This window comes from Cygnus atratus, chromosome 4 (genome assembly GCF_013377495.2).
Source record: "Cygnus atratus isolate AKBS03 ecotype Queensland, Australia chromosome 4, CAtr_DNAZoo_HiC_assembly, whole genome shotgun sequence".
Taxonomy (NCBI): Eukaryota; Metazoa; Chordata; class Aves; order Anseriformes; family Anatidae; genus Cygnus; species Cygnus atratus.
The window spans coordinates 49,641,852-49,654,651 of NC_066365.1; the positions used below are offsets into that span (position 1 = coordinate 49,641,852).

The 12,800-nt window shown below is 36.0% G+C and overlaps 1 protein-coding gene across 7 annotated transcripts in view; it reads right to left on the reverse strand.

Moving 5' to 3' along the window:
- Positions 1-12,800, reverse strand: part of FIP1L1 (factor interacting with PAPOLA and CPSF1) — a 45,188-nt gene that overhangs the window by 6,558 nt on the left and 25,830 nt on the right. For all 7 annotated transcript variants that reach the window (XM_035547759.2, XM_035547774.2, XM_035547749.2 and 4 more), the window contains 3 exons: positions 8,323-8,349; positions 7,733-7,787; positions 5,927-5,982 (listed from right to left, as the gene is read on the reverse strand). In XM_035547759.2, the coding sequence (XP_035403652.1) occupies positions 5,927-5,982; positions 7,733-7,787; positions 8,323-8,349 (138 nt within the window). The remainder of the gene's footprint in view (positions 1-5,926; positions 5,983-7,732; positions 7,788-8,322; positions 8,350-12,800) is intronic.

Sequence of the window (12,800 nt, forward strand, 5' to 3'; positions counted from 1 at the left end):
CATTACTGATGCTGTATTTAATTACTCCCAAGCCATAAAACCAATGTGTTCTCCGAACAGCTCTGCTCAGACTGCCTTGCCTACCACGGCTGGGGTATGCCTACCCAGCAAGCTTTGGCAGAAGCTTACAGCAGCGGTTTGCCAAGTGTCCAGAGGAGGAATACAAAAGACCTTTTGAGCAGGCAGAGCAGGAAAAAAACACTTCATTGTTAAAATACATTTGCAAAGAAAAGCATTATAATTCCTTTAAAAAAGCATTTTTATGAGGTTTTGCTTCTAACAAAATGCTTGACACTGGTTCACTTCAGGGCTACAGAGAACATGAGGAGTTAACAGAAAAAAAAAATACCCTAACACAACAGTTACGTTGTTCATTATATTGCCAAAACTGAAATTCTTCTAAGGAAAGCAGCCAGAAATAGCAAAAAACAGCTGGACTTTAAAGACTGCTAATTTCCTTGACTTGCCACTATGTCAACAACATACGTATGCTCTACGAGGCTTGAATACACTGGCTGACAGAATATCCTGGTCTAAAGTACGAACTTCAATTTAACTTTAAATGTACCACAAAACAACTACTTTTTTATTCAGGATAATATAAACTTCCACGATCGATTTGGGTTACTCCCTCACATCTGCAGTAATTCTCATCAGACAGAAGTATGTCACTTCCACCCCAATAACCTGAGATTTGATACTCTGAAAATACATTTTATATCTAGAAAAATTCATTTTATACCTAGATTTCCACCAGTAATTATTTGCAACACACAAGGATTTCAGGGAAGTATATTTTCTAACATAAATTGGTGTTTTGGGTTTACTATTTAGAATCAAGTAATTTGTCACTTTTAATATCTCTGTATGGATTCTTCTAATCATTTCCACAAAAAGAAATACAATTTTTTTCAACGCTCTGTTCAACATTTTTATCAGTGATGTGGATGCAGGAGTAGAATGCATCCTCAGCAAGTTCACCACTGATACTAAACCGGGAGGTGCTGTTGACTCTCCATCTGCGAGGCCTCTCGTCCCTCCAGAGCTGGACAGATTGGAGCACTGGGCCATCAGCGACAGCCGGAAGGAAATGTTTCTTTACCATGAGGGTGGTCAAACACCGGAACAAGCTTTTTAGCAAGGTGGTTGATGCCCCATGCCGGCCAGTGTTCAAGAGATGCCTAGATACTGCCCTCAGTGATACGCTTTAACTTTTGGTTAGCCCTGACGTTGGTCAGGCAGCTGGACCAGATGGTCTTTGTAGGTCCCTTCCAACTCAACTATTCTACTCTAATTCTGAAGTTTAATTCTGATTTTATTTTTAAACCACAAAGAGAGGGAACTTGACACAGACAGTCAATAGTTTTGCAGATGGTGTAAAAATTTAAAGCTGCATGGTGGCACATAAGAAAGTATTAACACATCTTTGTGCCTCAAAAAATACTGTCTCTGGAGCTGTTTCTGTAATGCTAAATTTGTTGCATGTTCACAATATACAAAGAACATTTAGAGCACAAATAAAAAAAAAAATCTTCAGGAAAAAGTAAACAACCATTACCAGTACAAGTTGCTTTACCAGCAGACCAAATGCAGTGCATCTATTGACAGATCAATGAAATTCAAAGATCTGATGGCAAAGGTAGCACTGATTCACGAAAGGATTTAAAAACAAACTGAAGAAACTGCATTTGATGCAGCAGAAGAGCACAAACACAAAAACTTGCAGCTGTAAGAATATACTTAATATTATTATTTTACTACGCCACGTTCTTACTGAGCTTACAGTCCAGGGCAAAGACATTGAAGCATGAGATTAGCAATTTTAATAGGCACAAGAAAGGCTAGAGCCTTAATCAAGACTGGTGTTTTTGCAGTGCGTTTCCTATACTCATCTTCCATCACAATTCTGAAAAAGCTATCAAGCACACTGACTGGTAAAAAAGATAACAGGTTGGAGATTCAATGGAATCAAGTACTAAATAAACATCCTTCGCAATTCTGACATAAAATGATCTGTACCCTACTGCACCACCGAGCCCCCAATTTACCTAAGTTCTGACACAGTGAGAGCACTGGTAAAATAGGGGAAAAAAAAATCATATGGGCTAGGGATCATGTAGTGAGACAGGGACTGTGAGGGGAAGTCTTCACTGAGAGTACACTTGCAACAGCAGCTATCTGCCACTGCGCCTCTAAAGATCCAGAGTTCTGTATGACAGACACAGTTTGAGACAGACAACTTGCTTTGTAAAGCAGATAGGAAAGCTTTGGCTGCACTAGGGGTGCCAGATACATTGGGAAGATAGGAGCAGCCAATGGCAGGAGGCACTCTCGTTGTTTTCATTATGGCAAAAATATCAGCTGAAACCAAGAAGAGAAAAAAAGCCAAGTATTTAAAGCTTGTCTAAATACAGCATTTTATGAAATATTCTGAAGTAGTAACTCCAGAGTATTACAGCGGAACAACTGTTCTATATGCTCATATCCTGAATTTTTCCTCCCAACATTAGTTTGAGTATTACTAAGATATTGCTACTTCACTTAATATAGGAGGTAATACATTGTTTTCCACAAGAGCCCCTAACTTTATAATTGTACTTCAAATATTTGGTGATATCACCTGCACAGTTCCACCTTAGAACTTAACCACTTACCCCATCAGAAGTTTTATAGAGGTAGAGGCCTAACAAGAAACAAAGATTATTTTTAGGAAGGTGAAAACTAGAGCAAGAATGTGGTAGAGAAGGCAGTTATACTCTGAATTGTGAATTAACTGTTGACTTGGGCTGTTTTTTTTCCTACCTCCTGCCAAGGCCCGTAATGATGGTAGAGGTATCTTTTAATGTGAACTTATAAGTTCAACACGAACATACTGCTTGTTATGATAAGGACCACTAGAAGCACACAACATATTGCTATAAGAATTTATTCCTTTCTTCTCTGCAATATTATCTTTTTTTCTCAATTACAATTAAACTTCTGAGTTCTACGAAACTAATTACTCAATAAAACAAGTGGCACTACAAAGCCACATTTCTCTTTGATTAACCTCTCACACAATTTGACTCCTTACACGTGTGGGGTATTTCAGGTTCTCATTTCGATTTGGAGATGTCACTGATACGTCAGATGACTTTGGACTTTTAAAAACTTCTGTTTCTTTTCTCAACTTTTATAACCTTATCAGAAGGGATATGAAGAAAGATGTGAGAAGGAATGAAACTCATCTGCTAAGCAAAGTAAGTAAAAGCTCATGACCAAAATATCCAGATGTTTTATCACGTATTATTTAGATTTGCTGTTTTGTAGTTGGAAGTTAATTCAAGTACACCAAGATCCCTTGTTTACTCAGACATGTTCCAGAAGCTGACAGCACTACAAGTGCTGTGCAGATAGGAACTGTAAGACCAAATAACTGTAGTAAATCAGGAAACACAAAGGAAAGTAAGTTCAGACCAGATCAGTGTTAACTATCCTGTGGGAAACTGTGGTTAAGCACACTCGAATAACACCAGAATTTGTAACGTCAGCGGGAACATTCTCATCTTTGCAAACAAGACTGAATGAGTTAAAACCTATTGTATCTACTTCTCTCTATTTTTCTGCAACAACTGAGATCAGCTGAGGAGCTCATTAACAGCCACTATGTATGAGCATTAAGAAACCAGGGATGGCATGCTTTTATAACCAACTAATCACACAGCACAGCGATAAGGATCATGTATATGGGTCTTCAAAAATGGAAATCAAACTCAGCACTAAGATTTGTCCATGGGTATAAATAAAAAAAAAATACAGCAAGGCAAATTTTTTTTTTTTTTTAAACTAGGTAGAAAAACCAAATACCTTCCATGTCATCATGCCTTTTTTTTTCCTATAGAAAATGCTTTAATGCTACATGATGAGGGGGAAGGGAGGAAGAGGAACTGACAGAAACCCTGACTTAAAGGTTTTTAAGAAATAGATCTAATCTCTGGGGAAAAATTCTTAAGTTAATTGCAATAATTTGAGAAAAAACTTGAACAAGAAAGACCGCATTACATGCTACTCCTTAATTACCTTTTCTGCCTAATTTTACAATCAATATTCACACCTCTCAATCAGGAAACATGTCTAACTTGTCTCACTGGAAGAGCCAAGAATACATCATACTTCAGAGGAAAAAGAAGGAGAAAATATAAAAAAAAATTCTTAACACTGAAAAGAAAGTGAGGCATGTATGCCAATATTTTGATTAGATCACATCTGACTTCTATTATGGACCTTTGACTAATATCTCCTATCAGCTATGTTAAGGAAACAACAAAAAAAACATTGGTTGCCCTCTCAGACCCACAAGTCCCTCTAACTCTCAGCCTTTTTCTCTTGTGCTGCTTGATCTCCATAAGCATACAAAAGCAAACATCAGTTTTTAACCCTGCCAAAGAAACTTCACATTCTATGTCAGCATGATCATGATGACATTCATCTTTTGTATATAGATACTGAAACAATATAACCATGCCAACACCCTGAAAGCCAGCATAAAAGTTAGAAATATTCTTGTGGCCCTGGCAGTAATTGACAGAATTACAAATTCTAACAAAAGAGATTCCAAAGTGAAAAACACAGCATATTAGATGAATATTAGATGCAATGTACATACTAATGACCGACCGTAAGACTCCTTTCCTGATGATACTGTGCATGACATTACTTGTTAAAACTTCAGCAAATTAGTCAACCAGGCCATGTTAGTTGTCTGCCTCAGCTTTACTTTTTGCTACGATTTCAGCAAAACACAGTTCAGTTATTGCTAAAAAATAGTTAGCATAAAGCAGCTGTTTGCTCACATCAGGAATTCTTGAAAAACATAACAAACTTCCATGCATGAATTTAAACACTTGAAAACTGATGATGTCAGAAACCCCTCGATGTCAACAAAGTATCATTTGTTACTCCAAAATCTGCTCCAGCTCCAAGAAATGACCAGCCATTCACAAAAAGTCATTTATATCTACATATATCCTCTGAAGACTTCTCGATATTTGGGAGCTACACTATCGGAACATTTGATCTGTGCTGAACGTTTTGCATCCTGGAACTGGACAGAACTTTCCCTACAAATTCTCCTTCCAGCAGCCAGAGTCTATAGGAAACAAAGAGCAAGGAGGCAGAAAAATCATCAGGGAGAAAAGGCACCAGGCATGGGGCTGGATAGCAGATGCTCTGAAGGCAAAAGTAGCAATTGGCAACACGCTCACTTCACCTTTTGATTTAGGCTAGATGAGGAAGATTGTATTTTAGTATTTCAATCACTCTTTTGGCTCAAGAAGCAGAGCCATGTGCTGCATAACAGCATCTATAGCATAACAGTGCTACAGAACAGGAATTTCTATTTCAGTTCACTCTTACTATAACACCAGAAGATGATGTTTTTCAACTTCATTTTTTTTCCTATAACATTAATCAAAAATGAAAAATTCCCTTCTTCAAGAGGCTAGCTAAAGATTATAGTATCTTAGACAATTTTTCGAAGGAGAAGTATGTCACTCAGATTTTTCAGTTACTGGTACTGCTGGTTAAAATTCTGACAATATCTCAAGATAGTACTTGCTCTCCTTCTAAATCCTACCAGCTCTTGGGAAATTCTCCCTGACTTCTCCCTCTCCATAGTAAGATGCGTTATTTTTTAAATCTCAATTCTGCAAAATAAAAAAGCAGCATGTAAAGATATCCAGCATACAACTAAGGAAAACGACAGTGTTAACGAGCAGCTGGTAAATTCACAACAGTTATCTATCAGGTAAAAACGGTGGGCAATGAGCTTTCAGAAGGAATTACTGAAAAGGACCTGTTTAGACTCTCAGCTGAAATCCTGGTAAGCCTTTCAAACAATCTGATAGAGTGCTGATCAAAAATTTTCAAAGCCAGCAAACGTACTCACCACTGCCATACGAAAATGCACGAACAGAACGACTGTCATAGCCAGAGGAATGTCCACTGTAGAGAAGAAAATACATGTAAAATCCAGTTTTATTATTAAAGCTAATTCCATTGATAGATATATACTGTTGTTATTATTTCACTGAATTCTTACCATCATACAGACTAAAACAAAGTATCTTTTATAAGTTGATTTAACTCTTCCATTTTGAGCATTAAAGCAAGAAAGCAGTCTGTCAACAAATGTTACTTCACTTTTTAATACCAATGACAACAGCATTCTCTCACCTCTTCTTAAAATTAAAAAGAAAATCAGTATCTTCAAAACAAGTATTAAACATGAACTCTTCTTTGTATTTTCCATTATATTTTCTTTTTCAAATATTGTTCTGTATCTGTGCAGAGATAAGCGATCTCCAATTGTCTGAAAGTGCTCATTTGTGAATGAAGCCATTCTCACTCTTTCTTAAAAAGTAGGTATGGAGCATATCTATGAACAGGTGGACTTCAAATGTGTAGTTCTATAAATAAAGTATTAAATTGACTACATATTTTCTATGCTGACTTCTCTCACAGGTAGCCAACTCAAGTAGGCAAAAAACAGGAAGGTTAAAATGGATGATATGTGCACAGGACATAATTCAAACATACAATTCTTTGATGACTTTTAGCACTTCCTACATAGCTTGGATGAATTATCTTTGCTGTATTTAAACTGAACGTTATTTCTGTTCTTCAAGGCAGCGCAACATAAAAAAAAGTCTGGGGTTAGTTTAGTTTAAAAGCAAAACAAATATAGTAATAATGAAAGGCCACTGCAACAGTGCAACACTTAAAGGTGTAAGATCTAGTTCCCATGTACTAAAATCAAGTGGATTTTTTTCCACACAGTTTCAGAAACTATATAAATATTTACTTAAGTAAACACAATGACTACTGCTTAACTGTCAGAAGCAGCAGTCACTCACAACAACTGTCACTAGGAAATAATAAATTTACTTTCATGCACATCAAATGCATTGTTAGTTTTTTTCTAAATTAAATCAGATGAGGATTTTCTCTGAGATTTACCATCATCATCCTGTAGAGTATACGTTAACAGAATTTTCAATTTCAAAGGAACAGATGTGTGCACCTTCTTCCAGTGAAATCCAAAGGACTGGCAAGAGGCTTGCACCATCTTCTTAAGTGAGCTTTGTATATGACCTGGTTTTGGCCTACAGCAAAATATAAATATTTTGAGGGCTGTGCTGACCACTTTTTTGCTGTTGTTTTGGTTTGGTTTTGTTTTAAGGTACATATATATATAACAGGTATTGAAAAAACACTATTAAGCCTATTAAATCCGAACATTTACAAGTAAAGCAGAAATAGAAATTTGGATTCTGTAGAACTCTGACATTTCCGGTAGCTTATGAGGGTGTGAATGTGTGGCCAAATTGTTTATTTACATTTATATAAAAGGATATGGTAGCTGTAAGGTGAATTATAAGGTTCACCTAAATAACTCTTCAGACTACTAAGGACTACAATTGTTACCTTAACTTTGTTCTTAAGTCTTGGCACTGATACAGTATCATAACTCAATAAAGCTAGTAAGTGGTCAAGGAACCTACTTAAAACAACATTAAATGTCAAAGATGTGAGACTAGTAACACTTCTGGAAAAATACTGTAAAAATCAGAAACTGTCTTCCCACAGATAGACAAAATCCACCGGATAGTATAAGAGTCCTTCCTAATATCTAATTTACTGCAGCTACAGAATACCAATATATTGCTTTGTAAGATTTCAAACAGATAATCACCTTTCTATCGTGGGTATGAGGGAAGGTGGAGGACCGCCAGGTGGTGGTGGAAAGCCTGTAGTAAGTAATCGGGGAGAATGGGGGTGGTAGGAAAACATAGAAGAACTGGATTAGGCATGCAATGGCCAACACATTTCAGAGAGCGTAATGCAAATCATTATCACTTAATGTCTAAATAAGTTTATTTGGTCAAACAGATATTTCCAGCTTAACAAACGCAGAGTTCTAAGTATCAGCAGTTTAAATTAAATACGTCATTCTTAAAAAATACAAGAACTGAGAAGCATAGGAAAATTCCTAAGTAGCTACCAATACCTTATAAACAAAATCACAACTGTTTTATGCGTAACAGCAAAAACAAATGGAAAGAGAAGAAAGAAGCAGACTTTCAAGAAACTGGCAGATAAATCCACTTGCCAAGAACATTTTCATACTTTTCTGCCTTGCATCAAAATAACTGAGCATACATCCACAACTTTATATTTATAAACTTTTATCTACATATAACTAAAAGAAACTTGATAAGTTGTACATCAAGGAAGGTGTGGTTTTTTTTACCCAAATGTGGAAAAAAATCTAAGCAAGTTTACCTGGTGGTGGTACTGTTATTGGTATACCTAAAAAGACAACAAATAACGTATCAGTTATAGTAAATGTTTATGTTTATCATCTGTAGGTCTAAAATCAGACTGAGCTATCTCAGCATACATGATCAAGAGGAATAACTTATTTTCTGTGTTCTTGGATTAAGATTTCACATTAATACCTACCAATACGCTTTTATGCGAGCCTTGTGCAACCTGCCTTCTTACATTACTATTCTTAAGAATCTTATTTAATTAGAAACAAAAATAATGAAGAATGACTCTCTGTAAGAAGATCAGAAGTAAATCCATAACCCTAAAATGTTAAGTATCCAGAAAGAAAGTAATACTCCACAGAACGTATCTGCTTCATTTTATATTCCATAACTAGATGAAAGGAAATGTAATCGGCCCCTGACCTTTAATAGCTTAGTATAGGAAATACAATGTCCACATGGACAAAATACTATGGCAACAAGAAACATTACAGACTTTTCAGTCAATGCCATGCCAGACTGCAATTAATCATTCAGTTGCTACTTGGAGGGAAAAAAAAAAATGTAAAGTACTCTATTTTCTTGTAAATATCTGGGAAGGGAGCATCCCTTAATACATGCACATTCAAAAACTGTTATAACTCTGTTGGTTTTCTGCACATTTAAAGCTTCACTTCTAAAGCAGCAGTAGTTTGAATTTAATTTCACATGACTCCAGACCATCTTCTAGAACACTGCATTTTTTAAATGTAAATTTGTAAGAGGCCAGAAGAAACTATTGGTAGTTTGAGGTAAATCCCATTTATGCATATTTCAGTAAGTGAATTAGGCAATTACTGAAACATTACTGAAACAGAAGTAATAGTTAACCTTTCATAAAGTCCCAAACAAGTTGTCTCTTCCTTCTCAACTCTATCAAAAAACTCCATTTTGCATTAATTTGGATAAAACACAAGCAAATAGAGGAGCAGTTCGAAGTGGTAAGCTGGCAGAGCAATATTAATCAAGAAACTCATAAAACAGTCGTGCTCTCTGAACTCTTTCAGTCCTTATTATTGAGAAAAAATTGAGAGCACTTTGATTCTACTAGACACTACAAATCACCAACTGAAAAGAAAAAATGTGTGTTTTTCTGACAGATCTAAACCTTTTCTCCTTCCTCCTTCCTTCTTCTGAAGGGCCAATTCCCTTTTCTAGAAGAGACCACTACTCCTCTTTAACCTCTCCCTGAATGAAAGAATATTCAAGCTGAGGAAGAGTGATCAATTTCACTGATTTCTGGTGATTTCACTGACATGAATTCGTATCAGCATTAGTCTTAATAGTATTAAACAAATTATGAAATAAAATTCTTGCCCAAACATGAAGGTGTAAAACCTCATTTCTCAGCCAAAATTTAAATCAAGTGATAATAAACCCCAAAAGCAAAACTTCTAAACTGCAGCAACCATTAACTTGACCAGCACGCAAGATTTCCAGTGTGTACTACCATTGTTAAGAACACTGGAAATCACATAATAAAGAGTTTGAAAAATCTACTTGAAAAATCTGAAAGAGGAAGACTGGGAACACAAACTGTTGCGTAGCTTAAGAATTTTCTATTCATCTTTTTTGATTAACTGTCCATCTTAAAATACTCTTCATGAGCTTGCAGCATAGAACATATATTAAAAAAAAGACAAAATTACTCTAGCAATCTTGAGAACACTGTTCTCAAAACATTCTCTCAAATTAATTTATTTATTAGCTATACCTTATGTTAAAAATATCTTTAAATTGCTGCATTAAAAACAGTATGTTGTTAGCACTGAGGATGGCTCTTAGCAGCATGCACAGAATGGCCTGGATAGGCTTCAGCTAATACTCAGTAGAGAGGATGAAAATCTGATTCAACAACTAATATATTCCTCAGAAATTCATCTTGGGCAGAAATACAAATAAAAATCTCAGCAAAAGATTTCAAGCCAAATGAAAAAATTCACTTGAGAGCCATTCGAACAAAGTTTAAAGAGACTAAATACAACTGATATCCGACTGGATGTCCAAATAATTTTAATGAATTGGTTAATTCAGAATATTATACTGAAGAAACAAAGGCATTTTTTCCTCTAAAATTTTGATGAACTTTTTAAAAATCTTGATTAACAGTTATATCATTTTAAGATGGAAGCTAATTTCCTCGATGCTATCAGAGTGAAGTGAACATTATCCTATATTCCAAGTTAGCAAGCATTACTATGAAGATCTAAAAGTTTGGTTTTCCCCTTGCCTTTTTCACTACAGAAGAAGGTGACAGAAAACAATGAACAAAAAAAATCGTGAACTTCAGGTAATGGAAAATTCTCTTCACTACTTTGCCTTTTATTAATGCAGTGAAAACATATTTGAGGTATGAAAACATACTCGAATCATCAGCAGCCAATTAATTCTTTTTAGAAACAAGAAAAAAGACATCTTGAGTCACTTCTTGTAATGTAGGAACTATACTTGAGTATCAGTGTAAGAAGGAAGCTTAGCACAGATCACCTCACTGCATTGCAGTACCACAAGGATAAGCCTGGACAAAACCTAAGTATTCAGAGGTGCGTCAGAAGCAATCTAAACGGCATCAGCGCAGAATTTTACCTAACGTGCTCAAATTTGCTTTCAGGACACTCTATCCCAATCTACCAACTCAAGGCTGGTAAATATTTAGAGAACACCAAGTAGGTTTTACTAAAGGAAAGCAATGACACATGTGCTATGCTTGCTGAGTAAGGAATCAAGCATGATAATGCTGCCCTGACTTCACAACATTTTTGCAAGTTAGCTGAACTGTGTAATAGCCCACAGCTACGTAGTACAACTTAACTCAGTAAAAACTTCTTTTGTCAGGCTAAACTAAGCCAAATTGTCTCTTACTCATCACAAGATAAAAGAGTACACTTAGACTATGGGCTGAGCAGCCGTACAGTTAATTGCTAAGCTTTGGTGGAAGCCTAAGCAGTCAAACTTCCCAAAACCATGCAACACAAGTTTAATGCTTCACAGTAAGTTTTTCCTAATCTCAAAAATACATGTCACACAAAAATACGTCAACTGTATGCTTAAACCACAACACATAAAACAACATTTAAACTTGTTAAGCAGGCTGTTAAACAGAGGCATCCACATTCTTCTTTAGATTTACATTAATCCAACATCGCAACAAACCACGAAAACTAAAACCAACACATTGTTTGCAACAGCCACCGATCTCCTAGCAGTACTTGAGAATTTTCTGGCTTTGGCCATTTGAATAATTCCAGGACTCATTCCTCAAAGAAGATTTGAATCGCAAGAGTGAATGAATTCAGAACGAGACCTAACTTCAAAGGAAGATCCTTTTTCAAAGGGGCTTTTGGAGGATGTTTTATATTTGGAATACTTAAATTTTCTGGCAAGTAGTCCCAGTTTAATATTCGGTAAGAATGGGCTTTCTTCCCTCCTCCTCCACTGAACTTAGGAGGGATGGCAGATTCTATTTTAGGAACAGCTTTGAAGATAAAGAGCTGGCAACAGCACAATTAAAACACAGCCCTGAATAAACTAAATCCACAGCTCTTAATCGTTATTTTCAAATCCACTTGAGGCACGGAAGGATGTTGAAGGAGACTTTCTGAACAAGTGTATGTCATAAACCCGTCTGCAAAACACAAGACTAAAGCTAAACCTGCTTGCTAGATCTGTAACATGTGTGCATTTCTTTCACCTTTAGAAAGCTCAACAGGTGAGGGGTTTGATAAGAACAGTACAGCACAGCTCTATGACATTGCTGCACCAGGAGCATTCGTGGTAGGGGGTGAATCCTGTCTGGTTTTAAATCATATGCAGCTTTTCTGTGCTACAATTACAATTATAATAATAGTTACTTCCTAAAAACCTGCAAAGCATTCCATAATCAAAGTTTTAAATACAGTTTAATACTAGTTAGCATTAGGATTACATCCCTCTCCATTCTATTCCCTCAGCAATAAAGAAACTTCACAAAATTGCCAGAGCAGTAGCATATTCTCTCTTCAGATATCGTATTTTTACATTTACGCAAAGTAACTCAGAACATTTTAAAATATTTCCCCCTTCTGTACCCTAGGCTGCATCATTTTGTGCATAATGATCACTGATGAGAGCCAGAGCTTGACATGCAGCAGGAGTTAATAGTTTTTAGATCACCAGCAAGTGAACAAATCAACATATTCCATGGGAAAGGATTTAAATCCTATCGAGTCCCACACAAAATCACTGTACAGAAATAATATTGTTGCTTCCTTGCTTATACATGAGAGAATTAACAAAGACGCTTTTAAAAGATTCCATAAGCAAATGAAAAAGCAAGAAAACGTTCAACAAGACTTCAGTACAAGTCAAGAAAAAACACAAGGAACAAATGGAGAAAACAAGGAAAGGGGCTCCAAACGACATCACCTCTTATGTAACAAACCCTTCATTTTCCTACTCAGATACTTCCCG